The sequence below is a fragment of the Necator americanus genome, chromosome X (assembly GCF_031761385.1).
Source record: "Necator americanus strain Aroian chromosome X, whole genome shotgun sequence".
Taxonomy (NCBI): domain Eukaryota; kingdom Metazoa; phylum Nematoda; class Chromadorea; order Rhabditida; family Ancylostomatidae; genus Necator; species Necator americanus.
The window spans coordinates 11,032,820-11,060,787 of NC_087376.1; the positions used below are offsets into that span (position 1 = coordinate 11,032,820).

Sequence of the window (27,968 nt, forward strand, 5' to 3'; positions counted from 1 at the left end):
CGTTTAGCTGTTAAAGTTACATAATCTTTACCCCTTGCTAATGATAGCATGTTTACATGTTGTTTCTGATGCATTGGGAAATTGGGAACAGAAAAACTGCAATTGTCGCCATTGAAATGCAGTGTAGCCAACCTTTTTGAGGAGGACAGATGACATCAAATCAACTATTAACGTAAAAGGCACATCATTCTATTAGCTTAATAGAGCTATATCCTAGCATTTTGGAGATCATTACTATAGCAGAGATTTGACTTGCTCTGCAAAACTAGAAATAATGATTTCAACAGAACAACGTAAGTGTTTCTGGTTTCATTTTATTGAAACACACAATAAAAAAAGGAAAACAAAAGAAAACGATCCTTAATATACTTGAGATGGTTGATGCGACACCATGTTATGCAAACATGCTACAGTAGTATTCTGTAGAGATCAATTATCTAAATGTATGGGCAAGGCTCAGAGATTTGTCATTGGCAACAATAAATAGTAAACACAATCTCCCTGTCTTGTCTTACGCGACGCCTTACTTCTGGCAATGTTCCTCACAAGGCAGCGAGCTGTAGGGAGAACAAAAGGAAACAATTATCCCTCTTAATGCTGTAGTGAAAGGGAACGGAAGCACATTCAAAGAACAAAACGATTCCTAGAAACGGCCTCAACTCTCGAGACTTTCAGAGTTACTAGAACAACGATACAACTATACACGAAATAAAGAGCTATTTTTACAACAATAACACATATGTTTTAAAGAAAGAACTTCGACTAGAGGAAAATGACACTAACGTAATCTGAATTCATCGAGAAATCCTGAATGCTGCACTTAATTACAATGCAAGTATAATATACAAAATGCACTAAGCGGTGAAATGAGGTGCAGAAATGTTAGAACTAAAACAAAAAAAAAACACTAGAATTGTGCACGTGCAGTAGTGGTGCAGAATCCGCTATACTGACACTGAGTCGAGATGGGCGCGGATACCTTTGAGTTGATCCACGGCGTCTTCCCGAAAACGTGTTACGTTGTTGTTCATACCAGTGGTTAACTGTACAAGGGTATAGATGGAATTCAGCGCTACTTCGAGCTGTTTCTCCAAACGTCCGATGCGAGTGTCCATACCAGATAACATCTGCGAGTACGTTATTAATACGTTAAGGGTAGAGTGGTTAGATGTTGCTGGTAAAATGTAAGAAGGACTAACGTTGTTCAATTTGGGATGGTCGTAATTTGATGACGACCGCAGATTCTATAGTGTGGGTATAGGAGTTAACTGCGAAGAGATCGTGATTTGTCAGCGATATACTTACAGATAGGGGCGGGTGTAGCGCAGTTGATTAGAGGTCCGCTATGGCCGCACGGTCGATAATTCGAAACCTCCCGAGTGCCAACCAAGCCATTCATCCCTCCGGTCGATAAATTGGTACCAGACTTGTTTGGGAGGATAAAAACACTGACTTGAACATCGGCTAGCCCACGCAAGTCAGTGTAGAGGTCAACACGCGTTCCAAAAAAAAAACAACGATTCATCGACGATGAACGCTGAACTGCAGTAAAACGGGTTGGTGCATCCCAAAGGGAATGATACGCCAGTGACCTTATCCTTTTTCTATACTTACAAGTGGATCGCTTGCCGAGTGCTAACTGCCTCACGAAGCATCCTTCGAACTAACCCTCTGTCACAAGTTTATGATTTTGTAATCACTTTCCAATTCATTAGCGAGGACTAATTAATACTAGTTAATTATTAATTTTCTGTAGTATACAGAAGATTAATATTAGAATACAGATTCTGTCTCGCTTCTACATTGATTATTCTTTGCACTTGGTGTAGCCCCACGCAGCGCTGCTGAACAACAGAAAATCTCTAGTTTTTTTAGTATGAAAAATAAAACCATGGGATCGCAAATGGTTTCTTCCACTTTTGTAGTAGAACAGACAAATGATCGAAATGTTCTGATTTTTTTTCAGATCACTGACGTTAAGCCATTTATTTCCAGTTTGTTCCCAAACCAGACATTGAGGCGTAAGGCGGCAGGAATCAATCCAGCACTTGCCGACCTCAGCTGTAATTTTGATTTTGATTGACATATTCCCCAACAGCACCCTTCTGCCCTGCAAACATCTCTGGAAAAATCCTATTTTATGTTTTTGTCGCATTATGAGTATGACAGAGCTACATCGTAATGGCTTCTTGTTAAAACGTTCCACTTTGTACGAGTTTGAGCAGATCTCACCTTTTCATAAAAATAATTTTAAAAAAGGATATAAGTTTGTCGTGCATTGAGAGCACCTCATCTCTTGGGATATACGACACAAGTAATTCGCTCTAGAAAAAGGTGGGACTTCGCTACTTGATTTTATAGATTTCCACGAGATTTCCATCTGTCTGCACATCGGATTTTCTGAGGTACAGAAAAATTATTAAATTCTCCGTCGCCTTATCATTCCGATGGCAACCCCTGTTTTAAGCAATGAGGTTAAATGGTTGTTCACAAATATCGCCTTTTCGGAGGATCTTAGTACATCATGGCAAAGGAAAAAGTAGTCCGTCTCCAACACTGGTCCACGCTCTTTAGGTAAAACATAGCCTCTCAGCAGATGAATATACCCATTTTTATTCACAGCTACGATTCCATAGATTTACTTTCATTCCATTTCATCTCAGAGATTCACATTCAGCACTTATTATGCTTTTGATTGATTGAACAAAAACAGTTTATTTGTTCGGCTTGGGATGGGTTATTTTTTCGTGGAATATTCTCTATTTCGAGAGTTTAAGAGGAGAGTCATTTTCTAGAAAACTGATAGTGTTTTGTTAATCTGCTATTGAGACAATACGTAATAATGCAACTTTGAAATGTTTTCTTTCCAAGAGTATCCGGAATCATCATGCATGCTCCTTTTTTAGGCATCATGTTACGAAATTGGAGATGTTGGAGTCGTGACTTTGACTACGCACTTTAGAACCCCCACCCCTGTACCATGCTCCGGTTTCCTCAGCAGTCTTTTCACTGGATTTAACTGAATAGGCTATTGACGAAATCGCACTGATTTTCGACCACTCGCTCGCATTTGCGAGTGAGTGGTCGAGGTAGCATACCACGAAATTGACGACGTGCGGGAGAGGCAGCGTCAGCAGGTCATTGGTTTACCGCTCTTTGGTAGATTCGGCGCGCACACAATTGGGTTCTTATCTACGAAAATTTCTTGGTAGGAAAATTCGATCTTTATGACCGTTTTCTACATTTCTCAGAATACACGGATACAACATAATCAATTTTTGAGAAAGTTCTAAACGAAGCTTTTTCTTCTGAGTTTATTTTAGATGCTAATTGCCGATAAAACACTTCAAAGAAATATTCAAACCTTCCTCCAAAGGTTATTAGGGAAGATTGTCTCGGATATCAGCTCTCCTCTACGCTATGACTGCACTTACGTACATTTCATATAACCAGCTATGTTGTGCTGCAAGTCCTGTCCAATGTAGAGACACAGTTTGGTGCAAACAAATACGTCATGTGTAAAAAAGTCTCCAGTCAGTAGCACTAGGAAAAAAAAGGCTCAAAATGAACAATTTTTTCCTGGTTGTGCTCTGAAGAATCGCTGGACAGACGCGATAAATTTTGAATGGGTGTTAAGAATAAGTGGAAAAATCCGCAGAAAGAAGAACGGAGGATGCGTAGATGAAAGCCCTAAGAAAAATATTACGTTACAGCCCTAAGAAAAATATAGATGAGATTTGCTTGGAAAATTAAAGACAATTACTACAAATGCTACTCTACGCAGGAATACATTTCTCTAAGAAGCAGAGTGGAGAAATAACAAATGGCTTCCGGAAGACGAGAAAACTGGTAGATAAAGACAATCGATCAATAACGTATGATGAGAGAAACGAAGCACAATTCAATATCACAAGCTCTTGATGCCTTCGTTGAATAGAAGAACAGTTGTGATCTCAGTTTGAATCTCACTGTGGGAAAATCTACCAAACAAACATACAAACGTAAAATCATAGGCATAGGGTAGACGAGTAAGTCATGAGCGTGGATTCGTATCGTTATATACCCACAGCTCCCGCGACACCTTACTCCTAGGAGAAATAACAGGCAATAGCGATCGTGAATTGTGCTGCGCAGCAGTTAGCAGTATCAGCAGACCACTGCGCTGCGCTCGCCTTGTGTCCGGCCCATCACATCGTTCGTCAGCGTCTCTTCGTCTACTGAGGTGCAAAAATGTCTCGCAAGAGCATGATATCTCTACTGCTGCCTTTGTACGGAGTATCGATTCATGTAAAGAGATAAAGGATAAAGTTTCTGGCGTTAATCAATCCGCTTGGGATGCGCCCCCACGTTCACTTCAATTCAGAATCGTTTGAGGTTAACGAACATGTATCTGACGTACACAATGACTTGCGGTGGCTAGCCGATGTGTCAAGTCACTGCTTTTATCCTCCCAGACAAGTCTGGTACCAATTTATCGACCCCGGAGGGATGAAAGGCTTGGTGAGCACTAGGGCGGATTCGAACCTCCGATCGATTGTGCAGTAAGCGGAACCTCTAGTCGCTACACTACACCCGCCCCACGTAAAGAGATACACCAAACGATTGCACACGAAATGCCAGAAAAAGAAAACAATATATATATATATATATTGTATTTTTACGTCACGTGGTCCTTAAAAGCATTGCCCCACGAATCTGGGGTGGTACTGGTTTCAGGTAGGTAATGCCGTCCGAACGGGTTTTCGACGAATTGCAGGAGGGACGCGGCGCAAAGATTGCGCACTGCAACAGAAGCCGTCGTAAGAAACAGCGTTCTGGGATCGTCCGCTTACACCGATTTAGGGGAAGATGGACGGAAAAGATGAACTGAGACCAGTACCACCCCAGATTCGTGGGTGATGCCTTTATCTTGACAATATAAATCTTTGAAAATTTGTACGCAGAAGTTGCTGGAAGTGTTGGTCATGGAAATCATTCTCCATATCATTACCTACTTCTTGAGTGAGCTGTAAACGTCTCTGTAACTGAGGAACTTTTCCACAAATTGACATGGGAAGCATTCGAGATCGTGATCGAAAAGATGATTTTGTACAGAGTACTAGGATACAGCATTACTTCGTGGGGATTTCTGTTTGCTGTAGCTGATTCATAACACTGTTTAGTTTTCATTCATGTAAGCTCAACTAACAATGGAAATAGTGATAGATCTATGAAGGCACAATTGCCCTCTGTCAAAACATCACTCCAAATTTTGAATAATCACATTAGCAAACTTTTGCACAGCCAAAACTCTAAGTGTTACAACTACTTCATTTGGTGGTGAATCACATTATTGGCTAGGGTTCCAGTTTGCCGTTCATGTACGCGCTCGGTGTGAATACTAACTAACTCTATTGCTGTAGAAATCGTATCAAGATAGGGCTTCTGATCATCCGTTTGCCGGCAACATACAGATCAGATGACGACTCCCTATTGACCATACAGGTCGACAGGGTGTCGTCGTTGCGAACGTAGTCAAGGCATGTGATGTCTGTATGTGGTTACGTCAATCGTCTTGTATCCAGTATTTTCGATGTTTGTAGGGTATAGCCATACATAGGTCTCGCGTTATAGCACCCATGGCGAATGCGAAGAGAAGCGGAGAAAAGTTTGAGCCTTTGTCCGGGCTAATGAGAACGAATGCATCCGCCGAATAGCTCACGATTATCCGAATTCAACTTCGAAGGTCAGCGTAGAGGATTTGTCTGCACCTGGTTAGCTCCTCTGGTACGGTATTTCGTTATAAGGTGCACCAGATCTCGAGCAGGAGCGCTCAAATGCTCTTTGCATGTCATGGAATGCTATGCACAGCGGCTTCTGCCTCCCACGATGATTTTCAGTCGAGCGACGCCTAATATGAAAAGCGCTGGTAGTTTTGCAGATGATGACGAAGCCGCAACGGTCAATGGACAGGTAGGTATTGACTCCGGAAAGTTCGATCAATCTCAAATTTGAACAGTGATAGTCTTTATTCATATATCGGCGCGTTCTTCTAGGGCGATGACCGATTTCAAGTTTTTGATTTCGAAAAGGCTTATTTCTTAAAGAGAATAAACTTCTTCCAAGCATAATAAAAATTGCCTCACTCCAAATTCCATGTACTAGTCGACGACATATATTGTTCACTTGGTTCTATATTCCTTTCTTAAATATTTTAAAAGTCTTTAAAAAACGAAACAGAAGAATCGATGATGGCTGATGTAACGCCAGATCAAAATTCTTCATAAAAATTGTATTGAACAGCAACGAGAATACAAATAAGTTGGATCAAAATCCAAGTAAGGTCTGCAATTTTGGGTGTGGTATGAGTGTTGTGTTTGCAGTGTTTGCATAAAAGTTAGGCAGGAGTTGTTGTGGTTTTGGTTAATGGAAGCATTTGGACAAGGATGGTAGCACACATCCGTTCAACATTTTTGACAGCCGATCAAGTTAACTTGTGTTGTCGTGAGTGTTGCCTTTCAGTACAATAAGAAAGTCCCCTAGATCATCACAAATCCTCTAACGCTCCTCTTTGAAAGTACCCTGTTTCTTATTGACGCATATCATGTCAGCAATAAATCAACCGTTCTGACTCATCGAAATTAGATTTTTGGCCCGCTAAGAACGATCTTATTTAAAATTATCAGTCCACATTTCTTGGTAGTGTGCGATCCAAGCCCTTTGATTGACATGGAAGGATGTCAGGCAGAAAGCAATTTTCAGATTTCGCTGATGAAATTCAGATAATGTTCACCAAATCATCATAATTGAAGTTTTATGTTCCTCTCCTCTACGAGTCATTTTTGTACCACAGACGGAATTTGAGATTGTCCGTATGACGACTCGTTTAAGCATGCGTGTTGGATGGTCGGGGAATTTTTTCGATCCATATACACTCGTGCCGTGCACAAACTTGTTGAACACTTTCGGTTTGATTCAACTTGTTCTAAATCTCGAGGTGTAATTTTCCATGAAACTTATGCGCACATGCAAAGCCACGCAAGGATTGAAAATGTCAGTAATGCATGAACAACAACGTCGATTCGATTCGATTTTACTGTGTTACGCCTATGCAGCTCTCTGGTGACAAAAAGATCTTCCGAAATTGTGATTGATGGTGCTAACCTAAAGAAGCTACATCATGCTTGAAAATCTCACGTGTTCTGAGTCGCTGGTCAAATACTCTTGTACAATAGCATGATAGATGTTAATTAAGCAGTTAGGGAGAGGAGACGAGATCAAAGATCTTATCAGAGAATAGTATCCACTTCTTTGATTAGTTGTTTCCCTTACACTTACTTACCTTGATCTTTAGAAAATGCATAACGAAACACCTTGCCCACACAAGTAAGTGCTTTGCTAGTTTAAAGGATAGAACGATAATGTCACTGGCTATCAATCCCATTGGGATGCGTCAACTCGTTTCACTGCACTTCATAATAGTTGAGGTTTTTGGAACGCGTGTTGGCTTACACAATGACTTGCGGAGGCCAGCCGATGATCAATTTAGTGTTTTTATCCTCCCAGACAAGCCTGATACCAATTTATCGACCGGAGGCATGAAGAGCACTTAGAAGGTTTCGAACCGTAGACCATGTGGCTACAGCGGATCTCTAACTGATGGCGCCACACCCGCCTCCTTTGTTAGTTTGCACCTGGGAATGGCAGGTTACATAACAAACTGAAGATCCTACTATTACATAGAGCGGAAAACTGTCCGTCCGTCCGACTCAAATTCCCACGGACACTCGGAAATCAAGACGACCCAGACTTGGGCAACTCAACCGACCTTTTGCAAAGCGTACTAAGGTGCCGCTTGAGGTCACAGGGTTGCATCGCTCATGGTGAATTTTGAGTGAGAAAGTGATAAGATTTCACAAACAACAGTTGAACGTAGAACATGTTCAACACCGCTGTAGTGAGTGGTGATATGTAGCGAGATAAGGCAGAGAAGTCGTGGGACACTGTCTTAGACATGATTGGGTTCCTCCTTTTGTATCGTATAGAATCGCTCAGAACTTGGCTTTTAGGCGCATATCGATGACGCTGATCACAGATATGTGTAGTACGTAGGCAATATCCTCCAACCATGATCGATTTGATTATACCTTTTACGCTTTCCCTGCAAATTTATCACTTAGGGATTGCGGAATGCGACGAAAACCGCGACGATTTTTAATTGGACACCGGTATTTTGAAGAAAGCACCTTCAAGTAATCATTATTGATATTTACCTATTTTCGTCGGGAACATGATGGCCATTTTTTTTTCATTCACTGGTCATAACTTTTGCATGTACCAAGAAACTTTCGTATTTTTTAAAGATAATCAATCTTTAGACTATGTTACACCACTACATCATTTCCATTTAGACAACTGCGGTACTATAAGGCCCAACATTATGTTTCAGTTACCATGCATTCCTGCGATCACATCCACATCCAGCAAATTTGAAAATTTTACGGAACTGATGCTGCCACAAACAGCCGTCCAACTCCTCAGCACCTCTGAGCTAGAAACATTTCCTCAGCTTGCTCAAGTCTTCTCTTTGGACTGTAGTATTTAGTGAACAGACTTCACTTTTTCTTTTTGCGGCAGAACCAAAACGATTTTAAGAAAAACAGAAGATCACCTGCTCTGTGTTAGGGGCTGCCTGAGCTTGACGCATATCAACAATTTGAGCCTTCAAATCTGATACCAAACTTCGCATAGCTCTTAATTCGGTCCGAAGGCAGTTTTCGTCAGTAGTTGCTTCGCACTCGCTTGTTTTTTCCTCTGAAGATCCAATAGATTCTGGTGGAGGAAATCCATGATTAAGCGTCATATGAACGTGCAAAGAGGAACCTGGAAATAAAAAGCCAAGAACATTAGAAAATAAGCTTTTGTCAGTACTAAGTCGCTAAAATGAGACCAAAATGCGGCTGAGAACTACGTCATAACGAGATATTTGGGGACAAAATAAGTAGATTCGTGGACATTTACATTTGCTACACCTCGATTATAATGTCTATTCGCAATATGTGTATTTACTTCCAAACGGAATTCGATATTGCGAGTAAAGTGCCTCAAGAACTATTTATACAAACTTCAACAGCTGATAAATCACCTAATTCACTTACTACTACCATTTTGTTCTAGATTTTCAGTGGATTTAATGACTGTACGTAAATAATCATAATTTAAGGAAAGAACGTGATAAAACGTTTACAGAAGTATTTATAATTTTACGAAATATTGCGAACACAGCTTAAAATTAGAAGATAATTTCATTGAAGTCCACATATCACGGAGTTTACGACCACTAAACTAAAGGCAAACGTGCACAGAAATTACCATTTCAGAAACACCTGTTTACCGCTATACTGTCTTAGCAGAGTACAAGTGCTTCTCAGGTTCTTGTCCTCCTAAGCCCTCTCAACTCCTTCGATCTTCATGTCCATTCGTTCTCATGATCACATTTCAGCTGACGACGCAAGCTCCTTCTCAGACGCTTCTGGCTGAAGTCACCGGTAGTGTCAACATACAGAATTGTACGTGGTTTTTGTCTCCGCAGATGCAAAGGCGAACTTATTCGTCGGTGCTAAAACCGGGAGTCTTTTCTTTGTAGCGTACTGAATGCATTTAATGAAAGAATCAGCGTCGTCCACTCTCTTCTTGATCCGTAATCAAATATTGATCGACACTCGTTGGCGGAACCTCTCTCTGCATTCCTCGTTTTTGAGACCTGCCAAGTCGAGCTTTGGCTGATGTTCGGCTTCCTGATACCTTTTCTGGAACCGTAACATAAAGCTGTGAAGAACTGGGCGGTGGTCGAATGCAAGGTCCCAGACAGCTCAAGATTTTCGGATATCTGACAAAAGGATGTTCTTCGTCAGAACGTAGTCGGTCTGAAGCTCAAGAGTCGGCATCTTCTGCGTTTGCTGCTCTTATGTCCTTAATGGGGTTGTCACTTGCCATGTAAGCTGATGATTCCTCTTAAACGCGGATGCAATGATGAGTTTCGTCTGCTCGCAGAGCTCTGCCAGACGATTTCCATTGTTCGATGTTTGCTCTATTGGATAGAACTATTTCCCAAGCATATCGGATTGTTATTCAAGTCCCATCTTTGGGTTCGCATCAGTTCCGACAATTACCGCCTGCTGGCTTGGTATTTTAGACATCAACGCATTGAGTTCATCATAGAAGGCGTCCTTACTGTTGTCCTCAGCGGTTTCCGTAGGTGCGTGAGCACTTACGATACAGAGTTTGAGCCCTCCGCGATCCCGCAATCGTACAAAGGCGTATCTTGGCGACACTGGCGTCCAAACTCTACATGATTGTTGCAGTTGTTCCTCACAGCTATCGCGCAGCCACCTACTTTTCGCTCATCAGCATCGCCGCACTATATGATGTAATTTTCTATTCTGATGACGGGTCGATTTCTCATGCATGTTTCCTGCAGTGCAGCAAAGGGCACACAGAGGTATCGCAGAGGCCTAGATAGGGCGGTTAGTTGGAGTTCACTCGATAGTGCTAGGCATTCAGCGTGACAAATCGAATGGCCGTAGCCAAGGATTCTCTGCTCCCTTCAGGCAGTTGACCTTTCAGGTTATGGGCTTTGGCTATGTGCAGTACTACAGCACCCTTTTGCAATGTATGGGAATCTTCCGCCATACAACTGTCCCGGTTACACAGCTGCTACGTTCCCAATGCGTAAACTAGAACGCCTGATTGCGTTTAGTAAAGCAGGGTCACCACCCAGGCAGCAATCAGATTTGTATACACTATCCCATTCTTATATATATATACCAGTCTGAATGTCCGGCTAAAGCCGGACTTCAGACTTTTTTGTGGTGTTCTCTTCGCTCGCCTTCACTGATCACTTAATCAAAAATTAATGGTAGTGGCATTTTCTGCAAAATCAGAATTCTGTCTTTCTAGCAACGTTTTCTTCCTTCTTTGTTACTATAACTAAAGGCGAAAGATTTCACAGTCTTCTTTCTAAACGCGTCAATTCTACATTTCGAGAATATTCAAACTTTAGCTTCAGACACTCCGGTTCCTATATAATATTGACATAATTTTAAAGCATTACTCAAAGTATGGGTGTTCTTCCTGTTTTCCCCAACAGCTATCAAAGAATGATGTATAACATAAAATGACGTGAACGACGTCATCGTACTGATAAAGATAACGTTCCTCGTCATATCATGTAAACTATTAGCTATTATTTAAGCAGCCGGTCTGAGGAAGGCATAATACCAACCTGAGGCAAACGTGCAAGGAAGAGTCATAGAGGTGAAAAGCAACGCGCATAGTGGCCACGGGTATGAAACGGTTGCAACTTCCCACTTACCTTTTGCGACATGCACACGAAGTTACTGCGCGATACTTCTACACCACGACAGAAATTCGACGCCGTGGGACCCGCCTCACCGCATTTTATAGCTTTATGACGCAAGCGCACCAACCCGACGCCGTGGGACCCGTCGCACCTCATTTTATCACTCTACAACCCCGGAACGCCATTTCGATGCCGGTGGACCTGTTGCACCCCATTTTATATCTATCTGACGCCGGCGTTCCATTTCGACGTCCTTGGACCCGTCGCACCCCCTTTTTGGAATTTCGTTTCACAAACACACACACACGGACAGACAGACTTACACACACTTGACAGCCCAAGCCCGCTATTATATAGCATAATCATAATCTTAACATATAAAGATTAAAGTTTCTGGCGTTAATCAATCCACTTGGGATGCGCCCCCACGTTCACTTCAATTCAGAATCGTTTGAGGTTTGCGAACGTGTAACAGGCCTATACAATGACTTGCGGTGGCTAGCCGATGTGCCAAGTTAGTGTTTTTATCCTCCCAGACATGTCTGGTGCCAATTTATCGACCTCGGAGGATTGAAAGGCTTGGTGAGCACTATGGCGGACCTCCGACCGATCGTGCAGGAAGCGGAACCTCTAACCGCTACACTAGACCCGCCCCGATGATGATATATATGCGTACATATATGCATATATACACATATATATATACATATGTATATATATCAGAATCTATTTGTGTCTATATAGGTAGACCGTGGCAGCCCCTCCTCGCCTCACTTTGACCCTATCTGCCCTCCTCCTCCGTTGCTGCGATAGTGAAATACCAAATAGTAGAGGAAGCAAATTTGCTGAAATGTTGTTAAAATATCGGTATTGAAATATCTTCATATTTAATCCATGTTTTTTTATTTTAAAATCTATGAAAAAACTTTAAATACTGCTTGAAGCACATAATACGACAAAGAAAAGATTCAGGTGCATAGCTGGGTTTACAGAAGAACAGTGAGAAAAAACACCGAAAAATCAACACGTTTTCGTCAATGTGAACTGCGACGATACAAGTTCAACATCCCGTGGTCCCAAAAACGAGTCAAATTTTTGCAAAAGACAGTTGAGAAAATAGCACTTTTCCCATCTTTTCCATCCAAAATTTGAAAAAAGGGGCAAAGCCCAGAAATCGCGTGATAGAGCATCTGATAGAGCAAATCCTCGGCTACAACATACTGGAAGGGGATCTGCATAGCGTTAAGTTTTTCTGAGTTATGAGACTTTGTTCAAGATCATGCCCTTGTCGGCGCGTGAGCGAATATCGGGATCTTGGGAAGTTTTCTCATTCCAAAATGCGAAAAGAGAGGAGAAGCTTTAATAAATCACTCATATCTTTGAATAAAAGGACTGACGAAACCCCCATATGCAGAATTTCTTCTTTTCGGGCCATCTGGCTGCCTCAAAATTTAGGTGGGAAAAATTTTAAATTTTGCTCCTTCTGGATTCCAAAAACTAGAAAGTCTCAAAAAAAAACAGGAACGACTGACTGTTTTGTAGTGCAAGCCTTCCTCTATAAAAAGCCCTAAAGCAAAGCAAAGAGCAGAAACCTATAATGTATGTGATTATCTAATACTACGTAATATTTTGTCCTGATTATCATGCTATCCTTCATTCACTACTGCTCGTAGCACACTCCCTTACGACCCCCTTCCCTTGCAACCCCTTCTCAAAAAGACCCCAATGGGAAAATCGCACTACACGTTTGACCCTGGATAGATGTTTAAAGAATTATATAACATTTTATAGGATAAATTGCGCGAGCAGGTTTTAGAATACTTAAGCTGCACTGTATATAGACGTCTATATTAAAAAATTAACAAAACATTAATCTAGTTAGTTTCTTGAGTTACATGGCGGAACATAACAAGGACATATCGGTGTTCATTTAGGCCTTTAATTCTAGTCACTTAAGCCTAGTCGAGATGCAGATAGAGATTACTCCGTGTAGCTGTAAATTTGAAAAACGAAGAACTTTACTTGGAAGTGGATATGGTGTACCGGCGAATAACACGTAGAAAACGTCAACCCCGGCCTTGTGAAGTAGCTACGAAAAACCGTCTTCTCTTCTTCGGTCACGTTGAGGAGACCATCTGATCTTCTTGTTCAAGTCGTCCTGAGGATGCTTCCTGAGCCTAATTGGAAAAGGATCCCTGGTCGAATAAGTTTTGGGCGAAGGTGGTGAAGGAAGATTTGATGACACTTGGCATTGGCAGGCAGTTCAGTCGAGACGTGAAATTGCCGCCGCTTGTGGAATACGTATGGCTAAATTCTATGCGAACTCTAGCTGAAGATCGAACAGGTGGACTCAGACAGGTTCAAGGACGACACAAAACGGCAAAGATGTGGATAGCCGCCTTAGGCCGTAACACCCATCCGCCGATCAAGCAAATAAGTCAGAGTGAGAAATTATCTTTCGAATGATATATATCACCTTAGAAATACGTGTTATGTTTACGTGCATTTTTCACTTGAAGAAAAAAACGCTCAGTACTTATTCCTTGTTCTAATAATGCAAGTTTATGCACTTTCATATAGTGTGGGAGTGGACTGTAAAATTAGCTTCATGGACTTTCAGAATACACTCCGTGCCAAACATGTCGCTGCTTCTTCATAAAGCCACAAATTGGTCCGGTCCGGATCTATACGACAACGGCTCCGATGAGTTATTCGAGGTTTTTTTAGTAGTCATTCATTTACTCATAGTTTCATAGTATAGCTATCTCGTGTAATTGTCCACAGCTACGAGTGTTGCCTCAGCAAAATTCCTTTCAGATTGTTCTGTTTTTGTTTTAGTTTGGATAGGACGTACAGTGATGGAATGTGATTGTCATCAATGTAGAGCATTCCTTAGATTATTGGAAATCACTGGGTTACTGGCCTCTACATAAGGTAGATCCTGTATAAGACTGTGGTCGTAGGTCGCTGCTCACCACGAACACAACAGCTGGCGATAAGTACGACACGAAGAGCCCATGAACAAGTTGCTGGAAGTCCCGCTCGCTGCACTGCTTTTTGCAGGTCCTTCATCACCACCTCTTAGTCCCACCCCTAAATGCTGGTAGCTACGTTTATCTCGCTCGACAGGTCTTACCCAGAGTCTGGAGACCCGAATTGTACAGAAACGCTCAAAACTCCGAAGAGTCAATTCTCACCAAAAAAAAAAACAGTTCTCCAGCTGCCGCTTCAGATGTTTCCACATGAACTTCCCGAAAGCGAAACCATCCACAACTTCGCCAACAGTCTAAAAGCTCGCGCGCAGAGAGCTGACTTCAAGGAATCAATAGGGAAACTCTGGAATGCATCGTTTTCACGTCAGCTGTCTAAGTTCTGCCCGACTACCGTGTTCGTTACCTTTATGAGCTGGACTGAAATGAGAAGACAGTCGACGGCTTGGTCAAAAAGTACGTCTCGAACTCAGTAAAGGACGAATCCAAAATCGTCGAGCCACAACGTTACCAGCAATCCACATCGTGTAAGGAAGAAGAGGAACGAGGAGAACCACTTGCTTTATCTCCACCAGATTCTCACCCCCTCCTTCAGCGTGCTCGATTTGTCGACAGCAACGTTGGAAGACACATATGTCCGAAAAACCACCATGTTACCACTGCCACACAGGAGTCAAGGAATGCATTATGACGTCATCCAGGCAGTCACTGTCGCAAAACTGTTGCCAACACAACATCGGCCACTCCGAAAATGTCTAGCAGTAAGAGGGAGTTTCACATCAATGGATATCAAAACCGTCGCCGATGTTACCATTATCTTCCATCCATGCTTCATGCAACTCGGAAGCCCGCATTTGCAAAAGACGTTTGACGTTTTCAGCTGTCCATTCCCCATGCTACCTACCTCGATGACGTCACCGGCCGCACTCTTCCCAATCACAACACCAATTTGGGAACCATTATCTAAAGGACATCCGTCTACGGGATACGAATGGAGATGGGCGCCTCTCTTAACTCCAGCGCCTCTTCACGCAATTTGAATTCCCTCCCTCACATAATCGCTTCGCATAATAGAATTCAATGTGTAGCGCAGTCGGTAAGAGGACCGCTGTGGCTGCACAGTCGACGGTTCGAAGCCTGGTGCCAACCAAGCCCTTCATCCCTTTAGTGTCGATAAATTGATACTAGATTTGTCTTGGCGGATAAAAACGCTGACTTCATCTGCTGGCCTCCACTACTCATTGAATAGACCAACATGCGTTCATAAAACGTGAACGATTTAAACGCATTATATCAACCCAAGTGGATTAATTTTTCACGTCGCATTTCCGCCAAACTTTTCCTGCAATTGTGCACGATTGGTGCTCTTCGTAATAGAAATCGTGGCAAAGTTTGTTTCCGCTAGAATAACCTTTTGCTTTCCTGCTAGTGTTTCTTTATGTGATTTAGTTTTGTTGGAATCTGAATTCTGTATCATTTTCCATTACAGTTTCGATTTTTATTTTGATTGTTGGTGATTTCATAACTTGCGGCCTAATGGTTCCAAGTGGATTCTGCGAGCCAACTGTTGAATGGCGCGAGATTGGTATTCGGATGTCATAACCGCATGCACAGCAAAAAGCCAAGGGTCTTCGTTGTTAAGAATAGAAGGACATTCATGTCTGCTGGTGTCCAAGTCGAAATGTTCGACTTGGACACCAGCAGACATGAATGTTTGGTCTAAAAGAAAGGAGAGTGCCCCTCGTTCAGTGGTATTCTCCTTTTGCAGCTTCCAGAATATATATCTGTGAAGATGAAATAAGAATATACACTTTAGTTGTGCAACTTTCTAGTGTAAAAGATTTCTAATTTTTCTGAATTTTCTGGTTGCAACTTATTCGCCGAAGGGTAATTGAGTGTTACTGGTTCATGTGGACGGCAATGCTGTAAAACCTACTTCGGAATTGCTGGTCCATATGCAACCTACGCACACAAATATTTTATTAATCAATCATTGGATCCGAGCTGAGGTTGAACTTCTATTCTGGTAATTCATCCCTCAACATAAAGATGTAAACCTTTCTCTTATGTATTTGATATGTCGCTACTTGATCAAACCACGTCTAGTGATGCCGATGTGACGAAATGAGTATGTCCTCAGTCAAATAATTTATGAATACGTTCGCATGTTCATATTACCTTTAATATCCCTCAATTTTTCTCGACGAAGTTTCTGAAAAATAATTCATTCTCAGTTGGCCTTTTTCCAACGCATTGAATGTCGATTTAAAAAGTATAAAGGATAAAGTTCACGGTTTTGATCTACCTTTATGGGAATGCGCCAACGCGTTCGACTTCAATCCGGAATTGTTGAGGTTTTTATGTACGCGTGTTGGCCCATACAATGACTTGTGGAGCTCAGACAAGTCCGGTACCAATCCGAAGGGATGAAAGGCTTATTCGGTTCGGGGGCGGTCTCGAACCATCGATGATACAGTCACAGCCAGACCTCCTACTGACTGGAGTACCTCCACCCTTCTTAACTGGTTTTTGCAATATATTGTAGCGATCTATCACCTGCAGTTATCGATCCCGAGCTACAAATGACTACCAATCTACAGAAAGAGACTACACACATCTGGCAGTCAATAGATCTACGCTTGTTCTTCTAGAAAAAAAAACTGCGGTTTGGAATTCTACACAAAGCCTAGTATATTGAACTGTGATAGGTTAGAACAAAATGAAGGGAATGACTCACATGACGGATTTCTTTAACGTTCGTCTGTTTATGGAAAACAGCGTTTCCATTCTCAGATTACTTTTTTTTTGTAATGTTCTCTGAAAGTTACGAAACGAAATCAACACCTCGTATCAATGAGAGACTGCAGAATTACCAAATCACGTATCTCAAATCAATTGGCAGCGAACTCTTTCTGTGTCGGATATCAATAACATGTCGAACGTGTTACGTCGACATGATGTATTAAGTTCTGAGTTGATGCGCGTAAATGCACCGTTTAGGCGACGTAGCAATCGTGTCTGTAGGCCACTTGGGGCGAGACTTTTTTGTTGCTTTTTTTGGAACAGTTTTTTCGTGTAATTATAAAAGGATAGAGTCACTGGCGTATCAAACCACTCGGGATTCGCCAACGCGTTTCACTGCATTTCGTAATCGTTGAGGTTTTGGAACGCGTGTTGGCCTATACAATGACTTGCGCGGACCAGCCGATAATCAAGTCAGTGTTTTTATCCTCCCAGACAGGTTTGGTACCAATTTGACGACCCCAGAGGATGAAGGGCTTGATTTGCACTAGGGCGGTTTCCAACCATCGACCGTGCGGCTACAGCGGACTTCTGAGCGATTGCGCCACACCCACTCTTGTGTAATTATGCATGATTACAATTAGGTAATCTCGGCTGATTTCATGTCATTCAGTTTTGTCGTTTGTTTTGCTGCTTGAGTGGCATCACCTTAACGATGACGGTCACTTATTGTGACCTCACTGCAGCTCAAGTAGTTAATGGGCGTGGCCCGTTTGTTGTAACCCTTGCGAATAGTAAAGATAACCTAGCCTTCGTTGCTCACGTGTGGACGTCTGTGGTTATAAACGTTCACTGAACCACTTATCAATTCATTAGAACGATACGGGGCAAGGTCACAAGAGCTTCAGCCCCTGGAAAAAAGAAACTAGCTCATTGAGCAACTTATACGGTAAAATCAAGGACTGTGAATCGCACTAGATTCGTCCCAATGAAATTGGGCAAAGTCGTTCTCTTGCAAACGTAACTGGAACGCAGATCACTGTTAGGAAATACCTGCTCAGACTTCTGTTGAAGCTACGGTAAGTCGAGCGAATTTCGTTGCATCTCACGTACGTAGAGAAAAAATGGCTTTGCTTTTTCACAAAACACAAATAGTTCTTAGCGCAACAGCTACAGAAAGTACACTATACAAGCAGCATCCAGCTATCCAATAGTGGACAAAGGGGCATACGGCATGAATGCAGATCAGCCAGAACACTACTACAAGCTAGCAAACGGCAAATTAAAGAAGCGAGAGAAAACATTCAAGAATCGTATAGCGAGTTAGTCCGAAAGAAAGGATTTCATACTTGAGTAATCAAGGAAGAGTCGCAGCTACAGTCTGCAATAGGTAAAGCGAACGACCTAATGTTCATGTCAACAGCATGCCTTGACGAGGCAAAAAAAAAATGCGTGAGAATATGGAAGCCAAACTGGTATAACATCTCTAATACTTCAAAACGATGATCATTCTAACAATGAAGAAAGTGAAGGAAGAAGCGGTGAAATTCATGAAACAGTTGATAATGGTATGCGAGATAATTCAATACCATCTTGTTCGCAAAATCCATCATTGTCCAAAACCTACAGTGGAACCACAAAACCGACACTTAAGTCGATCAAAGTCTCAAGTCACTTAGTCTTAAGTCGAGAAAACCTCCACAAACCACACTAATACATCACAAATAGTAAAAAAAAAACCGGTCAGTATGATGGCGAACAATTCCGACGACAACTGCAACAAACTGGTTGTCAGATAGACCAACCCAATGATTTCTGCAGGATATGATGTAGGGAAGATATGCGATCCAGTACGTTGCCAAAAAAATCCTATTGAAATTCCCTGAGTACATCATGAATGTGCTACTGGCAAGTCAATCACAACACCGGCAAACAGTCGATGATCTCATGTATGGTATGTATATGTATATGTGTATGTGTATGTGTATGTGTACGTGGACATGCACGTGTACGTGTACGTGTGTGTATGTGTATGTGTATGTATATGTATATGTATGTATGTGTATGTGTATGTGTATGTACATGTACATGTATATGTATGTGTGTATGTATGCGCGTGTGTATGTGTATGTGTATGTGCGTATGTGTATGCATGTATGTGCGTGTGTATGTGTATGTGCGTGTGTATGTGTATGTATGTGCGTGTTTATTTGTATGTGTGCATGTATGAGCGTGTATATGTATATGTGCGTGTGTATGCTTATGTGTGTGTGTGCACGTATGTGTGTATGTATGCACGGAGAGATGTGTGGATGAATGGATAAAGATATAGATATGGACACGCGCAATATGCGCGTGGCCGCATGTCGCTCCTGCCACTCACCGCCAACGTGATTCTCTGGGTTGGGAAACGGTCTTCCATCTACGCTATTCCTCAAACCTCGCTCCTTCAGACCACACATACGATAGTCGGAGCCGGTGCTCCTATCCCTTTCACTTCTGGACGGTTAGCAAAGGGACCCCTTCACTTTTGGACGGTTGGCGAAGGGATCCTCATCACTTCCGCTGGACTATACGAGCTATACCCCCTTCACCTGAAAAGGGTCGCAAAGAGGGTCTCTTCCTTATCGCACCAATGCTTCAGACTACCGCTTGTTCCTGACCCTTAAGCAGTCCCCGAAGCAAAAACTGTTCATTTCACTGGCGTTAAATCCGTTGTAGAGCTGTTTTTGGGTCCCCAGGTCCACAGCGTCTGGTCCCAGGCAATTGCAACAGTCCCAGAAAGATGGAACACTGATAAACACTCATGGTTAATACATCCACGGACGATCATCAATATATCATTAAGAAACTGTGAAATTGTAAACAGTGTATTAAAGAAAAATAAGCGAATTAATAAATATGGATAGATAGCGTAGAGTATGTTTACCTGGGTGATAGTGATGCGTCTGCAATAACGCGATATCTTTTCTCTTCTTAAAAGAGACCCTCTTCTGATTCAACCTTATCTCATTCAAAGATGCATCTTATCTGGTATATAGTTTTGTAGTGTATAGTCTACATGTATGGTTGATATATTTATTCTCCTATCAAACAAATTTGAAGGAGAACTTCTAAATTTACTATGGAACTATTCGATGTGTTTGCACGGAGCTTCAGTAAACACACTATTGATTGATGCTTCAGAATTGTTCCAATGACGATCCGCAGATAACCAGTTCGAGAATGTTGCTCTTAACCACAAATCCATAGAGAGTGACTACTTCTAATACATGCATTTTAAGCAATTAACGTACCTTAAAATTAAGAAAAACTCCCGCTAGAGTAAAATTATTGGGTGAAGCAAGATATGAAACCGTTGTTCTAGCTTATAAATTCAGAATATTGACTTCTCGAAGGTTTACCCACTTTTGCGAAAATGTTTACCACATTCGGAACACTGGGTCTTGCTGTTGTTTAGATGAGGAGGCGAACCAACCGATGCAATCAGAGCGGCCAGGGACGTTTCACCTCCAACCTAGAAACGTTTATTCAGCCAAGTACTTCTACAAAATGCTCCAGAATTCAAAAGCGAAAAAAAAAACTCGTATTTTTGAACGTACTGTATTGTTCGGCAGTGGACTACCATAAGATTGATCCTCTATGTATTCCGGTTTCATCGTGTTATACGTGCCTGGAAGAACTTATGTTAGTAGTAACATCACTGAGATTCAACTTATGGTATAAAAGCAAAAGTCTTAAGATTTTCACACGGTGCCTAGTTTGTTGAAATGAAATGTGACGAATGAAGTGAATCATCGTGGAGATTGCATTCTTAATAAGTGGGAAAAAATGCAACTCTGTTGTACGGATCGATGCCCGCGTACGACTGTGCCATATTTACTCCTCGTTGGCTAGGATATTGCTACTCTTAAAATGTAGAAGCAAATCAATGAAACACTTGTCTAGTGTGGTTGGAAGGTTGTTTCAATTATTGTCCTATACCATCCACGGATCTCCCTCATTAGAAGGATCACATCCGGTTAGTCACTATGCTACGTGGCGCTTCCCCAGGTGGCGGATAGGGGGCTAATCGCGGACCATCCAAAACTCATGGGACTAGAGGCCGGCAATCTGCCCATGGATTCTGAACTTTTATGCGCGACACAGTAATAGAAAAAAATCTCTTAATTCCGGAAGAAAGCCTTGCACGGTAGCGCCAGGAAAAAACGGGATTGCAGGAGCCATGTAGGCTACCGAGACGGAAAAGGACTAAGATAATGATCTCTACTTACAACATACGTACGCTTACATCGAAAGCGGCCATTGAAGATCTGATGATGCAAGTTAGGATGACTAAGTACGACGTCATCGGAGTGACCGAGACAAAACGACGGCACCCACTTAGCGCAGTGTATGAGACTGAAAAGGAACTGTTCTTAGGAACATGCGACAGTAGAGGGGGAGCGTGTAAAGAGGGTCCCGGCAGATTTTCGACCATGCCTCGATCATTCCTCAGCAGAGCAATTAGCGCTGGTGCGAGAAAGAGGTTTACTTTTGTTGCTAACTAAATAGTTAACTCCGCTTACCTATCACTATTCATACGTTGGATCACCGGCTAGGATATAATTTACGAACTACTTAATAGTGTTGGAGGATCATACACTTCCACTGGAAACTTGTGATGTGAGATGACCTCAAATTTGTAATCGTAGGAGAAGCAAGAGAAGTAACCACGTGAAACATAAGCGAAGGATGCATCTAATAGCTCCAAATATGAAAAAACTTGCTCCCGTTCTCTTTTTTTTACATTAAGATCTAGACAAAACTCGCACCCGTTCTCTTCTTTTCTTTAGATATTTCTTGTAACTGTACAGTTCTTTGCGTCTCTATGGCTAAAAGAGCTTCTAAGACGGTTGTCTGCGCCACCATGAACGTCCAGAGCGTGACCTCGTCGAGATATGTTCGTGTATCCCCCGGGCATATCCACTGGACACAGAATGTCTGGGAGGCATTCGCGGAGAATCCGCCGGGACCCTCTTTACCGTTTCCACAGTAGAGGAGCTATTGGAGTTGGCGTCCTCGGCAACACGAGTAGGCCAATGAACATCGAACTTTTCGAGCAAATAACGACCCGAATAGAACGTTCAGGGACGAGAAAATGTTGATGAACACCAGCTTTGACTCTTTTCACCGCCTACGCCCCAACATCACACTACGAAAAAGAAGCCAAAACTTTCTATATAGACAGAGAGAAGTTCTACAGAGAAGATCATACCTTCTACAAGCTCAAGGGTTAGCGCTTTCAACGCCAAGATTGGCTTGACAAGAACAACCGAAAGAACTTCACATCGTCAAAACCCACGGCCTTCAATGGAATGAGCAGGGAAGGAGGCTTTCCGAGCTTATCATGACGACTAAGAATCTATGGAAACTCGCAATTTCAGGAACCTTCCTCTCTACGCTAGCCATGGAAGTCACCCGATAGAAGGTACCACAATGAAATTAACCATATAATCGTCAGGTTTTGTCTGACGAATGTCGATGTTGTAACAAAGTGTTACACGGGATCGGACCATTCCCTTTTCCTAGAAAGATTTTCTTTCACACGGAGAGGAGAGAAAGGTGTGATGTTCACAAATCGAACTCCAGAACCATCTTCGACAGGAAGCTGTATGATTCGCTTGTCCGCTCCTTGGAAGATAAAGTTGTGGACAATATCGACGGCAAATATGATCGGCTTGTAGAACGACAACTGCACGAGAAAAGCGAAGTTTTAAAACCACCAAGACACGACTGTCTCTGGAAACTCTAGAGCTAATACGTCAAGGTGGAGCTACGCAAACTGCAGGCAACCATGAACTTACGTCCGAACTGCAGAAAAGCGATAGAAGACCTCGAAGAGAGAGAACCAGCACCTACAACATTGGCAATTATCGCCAAATCTGTTGTCTGTCATCTACAAGCTCTTCACAAAAGTAATCTTAAACGGGATGGAAAGAGCATTAAATGAAGGAAAGCCATGAGAGCAAGCAAGGTTTCGAAAAGGGTTGAGTACAACTGACCATACACACAAAACTTTCAAAACCCAAAGTAGTATTGCAAAAGTACAAGATGCCGCTGTGTCTCACTTTCATCGACTTGAAGAAAGCCTTCGATTCAATTGAAACTGAAGCGAACATGGAAGTCTTGGACAACCAAGGCGTCCCTACTCAACACATAAATATTACTTCGTAAGTTGTATTGCGGTGTTTACACCATCGTCGGTTCGTTGACGTCATCGTTCTGATAACATAAACCATCAACCAAACGGAAGGAATGCTGGTCGAATTTGATGAAACTTGTGAAAATTTGTGTAAAAAGATCGGTCTTCAGCTGAACCTGAACAAGACGATGTTCATGAAGAATAGATGGGTTTCTGATGCTCCACTCGCGGTCAAAGGAACGAATATTTCCGAATGCTGACCTGACCTCCGAGTTGGACAGAAGGAAACGAGAGGCTTGGGGAGCATATAAGAGCATCGAGGATATAGTGAAGAGGATCAAGAACATCCGGCTCCGTGCTCACCTATTCGACATCAATATCCTTCCTACTTTGACCTACGCTTCGGAAATTCAGACGTTCCGCAAGCAGAAAGACAACACAAACAGCGTCATGAAACGCTCAACTGAAAGGGCGGAGCTAGGAACATCCCGCTTTAAGCAAGTCAACGAAGGGATTCGAAATCCACTCCTACGTCACCGATCGAAAATCAGAGACGCCACCGCATGCCAAGGAAAGTAAAATTAGGTGGGGCGGACACGTAATGCGTTTCAATAACAGTAGTTGGACCAGGACCGTGAGCGATTGGATACCACGCGACATCAAACGCACCGCAGAAAAACCGCCGTCCCGATGGTCAAACCTCTTTACGACGTCCTTCAAGAAAAATACCACGCTCTTCGAGTCTCTTGCGAAAAAAGAAGCCACTGGGCAACATTTGCGCGCGATAGGGGCAAATGGAAGGGAATTACTGGTACCTGCTCGAGTAAATTGATGAACAACGGGATAACAGGTGGTAGCGTCTAACTTTTGACAATAACTACTGTCCTTCATTCTCCACAATAAAACCTTTAAAAAAACTGCCACAAATCGATCAGTAGGAGCTGTACGGCTGTAGGCAACCAAACATTAATGACTTCATTTTTTATGCCTTCCTTTTGATTTCAGGTATTACCATTTTCTGGGCTCGCGCTTGCGTCCGGGCTGTCTCGAAGATCCAGCGAGTGGTTGTAATCAAGTCCAAGCGAAATTAAGATTGACCTGAACAAAATACATGGGAACAGATCTTTCAGGAAGTACGAAATTCGTTAATAAGTCGAAAACTGACGTGTAAACGTAACACACATAAAACTTATTAATGTTTTCAGTTATATTATTACATTATTTTATTACACAGTTACATACAACATGTATAAGTTAACTTCGAGGGCGACATCTCCTTTCTGCTACAGGTTTGTACTAAAAGGATCACTACATATATCAATGAGAATACTTTGTTAGATTTATACTCCATTTTTCCTGTGATTTTTGCCTCCATAAAGAACCTATGTAAATTGAACCATAGACTACTGCAACGCATCTGAGCGCAACTTTCTAAAAAAAAGCTGAAATTAAAATCCAAACAGCGAAGGTTTTAAGGTCTTTTCATATAACACACTGCTTACAGAATGCAAAACAAAACTAGTGACCACCCTTCTCGAACGAATTACTAACACCTTTCCTTTCATTACTATTGTTATTTTCTAAACTATTACTACCTCTCCTGTTCATTGTTTTCATCCTGTGGTAAAAGAGTAAGCGTTGTTGATTCGTTTGTAGTATTTTGAGCCATGACAATCATCGATTTCTCCAGAAAATCCACCGCCGCAGGGTCCTTAACCGATTTTTTACCCTAAACGAGTTCCGTACCAAATGGACAGAACTCGCAAATCTCCATCGAAGCGCACACAAACAGTAACAAAAAAAAAACCTCTCACCTTCTTAATAATAATGTCATCTTTCCCTATCTGTTCGTTCTGCTCCTTTTTATGGTGCTTAAGTATATGTTTGGTGAGATTTCCTGAAAATAGAAAATATGACACAAGATTTTCTATATAGAAAATGTAATGCTGTCCTTCACTAACCAACAAAAGAATCTAGAATCCCATACTACTTAATGAACCCAGTGAGATACCTTTCAGCCGGCTACTCTTCCCGCAATACTTGCATACGTAAGGCTTCAACGCTGTATGGACAGAGCGATGTTCCGCGAGATTCGATCGAAAACGAAAAGCTTTCCCGCATATCTCACAAACGAATGACTGCAATAGATCGAAATTAGGATGCAACTATGAACACAGAGGCGCCATTCGTGAATAGCGAATGCTTCGGTATGCTTATTCAGGTGAACTTACAATGTAATCAAAAATTCTGGATGTTTCGTGCAGTTGCATAATCGAAGTTGGATGTGCAGCAAGTCATGATGAAAGCCCTAGCAACGATTGGAAATGCCCTTACCCTGGACGTTACTCAGCCAGTGGTCCTTCACTAATCATCAAAATCATCTGACTCGATTGACGTGATCGAGTATAGGAGAGCTGTTCTGCAACACCACGTCTCTTTAGCATTTGCCCTCTCGACGCGCGTCAGGATCAATTTTACATGCACGGCGACGCGCACTGGCAGATGGCCGGTTGGTTTGCAATTATTGGAGGTACGGTGGAACATGCAACGTTCATCTAACACAGAAAGTCTGTCGTTCTTTTCAGGTCGAGCAGTCAGTGGTATATCCGGTGGTTGCGAACACTTTACTACCGCAAGTGCGAAAACTGTTTATGAGGTGAGAAACGCTGAACAGTGGCTGCCTTAAACCACAACTGCTTTAGCTGTACGACAATGAGCGCCGCTGATGTTTGACGTCCTCTTAGAAATGACTGTATTACATTACTTTTCCGAAGACCAAGGATTAAAATCAACCACGCTTAAGCAGAGTGCATAGGGATTGCCGGCGGACGTCTCACAACAACAAAACCAAAGGGAATAAATTATGTCAACTAGATCCAAGACAAAAAGGGAACAAAGAAACGAGAACTACATATAGAACAGGGAAAGAATTAAGCAATTTGTAAATCATTAGTACTCAAATCAACGGTCAAATGTTACATAATTACTCACTTCAACGGTCAAGGCCGGAGGTCATGAGGATAAGATAAGCATTCTAGACTACAAGCAAAAGGTAAATGGGCAGTTTTGATTGACAAAAACGAGTCAATTTTCTTACTGCGAAGAGTTATAGGATTGTAGATAATTACAGTTTCCTCTAAAATTATGCATACGTGCGAAGAGTACGGCATCTGTTCGGTGACAGCTGGCTTGCCACAGGCTGTACTGTCGACTAGAGGTCAGGACGCATTGTAAACAACAACAGTTCACGTCGAATCAAGCCCAATAACAATACTCGAGGAACAGGGACTCAGGATCCTATGTTGCAGCAGCGCAACTGCGATTCTTAAAAGTAGACAGCTTTTACAACTAAACTGCAAAGAATGGGAACGAAGAATTATAATGTAATAAAAACTGAGGAAGTTACAGCTGTCATCCTTCTCGAAACGTATGGAACAACAACCAACGCACACACTTTTACCTGAACACGCAAGTAAGAAATTAACCCACCTTATCAGAATGAAACATTTGTTGGTGCTGTTGAAGAAGTCTGACATTTGCAAACGTTTTCGGACATTGTGGACAAGGAGAGGGATCGTCAACGTTCATAGATGGCATTTCAACTATCTCAACCATCTTGAGAAACTACCAAACAAATGACCCGAGGAATACGTCACGCAGTTGGCTGGATCTGGGTAGGGTCAGGAGGGTGCTTCTGTCCTCAGGGTAGGATCGATACAGACTGGCGCGCGCTTGCTCGGAAGCCCGCGGCTTTACAGTGAGGTTTGCTCTAAGCACCGCCCATCATCTCCAGCAACCTCGAATGACGATCTCAACGAAGAGTAAGCTAGTCGGGTACGAAAGCCCGAGTAGGTCACTTGGATCTGCATAAGCATACTCGCAGTCGGACATTCTCATGCGTAGGGCGTAGTGTCCATGAAATTGAAACAATATTGATGTTTTTTGACGTTGACTACTGCAATATTTGCGCACTCCGCAATGCTGTGTGGTCATTGGTTTTATTCTGTATTGACATTGACATATACATTGACACCTTCATCGACTGTTACTGGTTCTTGAACGTTTATTACGTATATGCAAGTCTTGATGCACCTCCAATCACAACAACGAAGAGCGTGAAGCGTAGGGTTTGCATAGGTGCATATTCAATATTTCAGCTAAGCTGTTTACAAGAGTGGATCTTATGGTGCAGAAATGCTGCTGTTCAATGAACTCCTAGAATTCACGGCAATATTTGTGCACTCCTGTCCTTCGTTTGCTACTATTCACTTTTTTGCCGCGGAAATATCTCAGCACATCAGTAGTCAGATGATTTTAATATCTGCAACGTTGTCTTCTTTTCCTTTCTTCCATAGTGAATTAAGGCTGAATCCTTCTCGATAGAAATGTTTGTTTCACTAAATGGAACTACGTGCCATTTTAACGTAGATTGAGCGGTGTAGCGTCATGTTAAGAGCGATGTTAATAGCGCCGATAGTTCGGCGCCTGCTGAGGCCAACCGAGTTTCCTGGATTTAGATTTGTTTGGGAGGGTGGGAACACAGGATTGGGTTATCGTTAGCTCCACCAAATCATTGTGTAAACCGTATACGTCTCTATAAACCTCCACAAGTCTGAATTTGTCTCGAAGTTGGTGACGCATTTCAGAGGGATTGATTGGCGTCAAGCGCCTTTTCTTAGTGTAGATTGCAATTAGATGTAACCACCACCAT

The 27,968-nt window shown here is 42.2% G+C and overlaps 1 protein-coding gene across 3 annotated transcripts; it reads right to left on the reverse strand.

Moving 5' to 3' along the window:
* Window positions 1–624: 624 nt before the first annotated feature.
* Window positions 625–26,872, reverse strand: RB195_022299 (uncharacterized protein; the record flags this gene model as incomplete). Of its 3 annotated transcripts, none has more annotated exons than XM_064209376.1 (10): window positions 625–643; window positions 955–1,127; window positions 8,651–8,862; window positions 20,482–20,590; window positions 20,676–20,746; window positions 24,270–24,355; window positions 24,853–24,968; window positions 25,072–25,154; window positions 25,269–25,395; window positions 26,747–26,872. In XM_064209376.1, 10 exons carry the CDS (start codon window positions 26,870–26,872, stop codon window positions 625–627), a joined length of 1,122 nt encoding a protein of 373 aa, XP_064065256.1. The 3 variants fall into 3 exon arrangements, with proteins under 3 accessions (XP_064065256.1, XP_064065257.1, XP_013291620.2); XM_064209375.1 differs by having other exon boundaries at window positions 24,853–24,986; XM_013436166.2 differs by lacking the exon at window positions 625–643 and having other exon boundaries at window positions 945–1,127; window positions 24,853–24,986.
* Window positions 26,873–27,968: the final 1,096 nt, after the last annotated feature.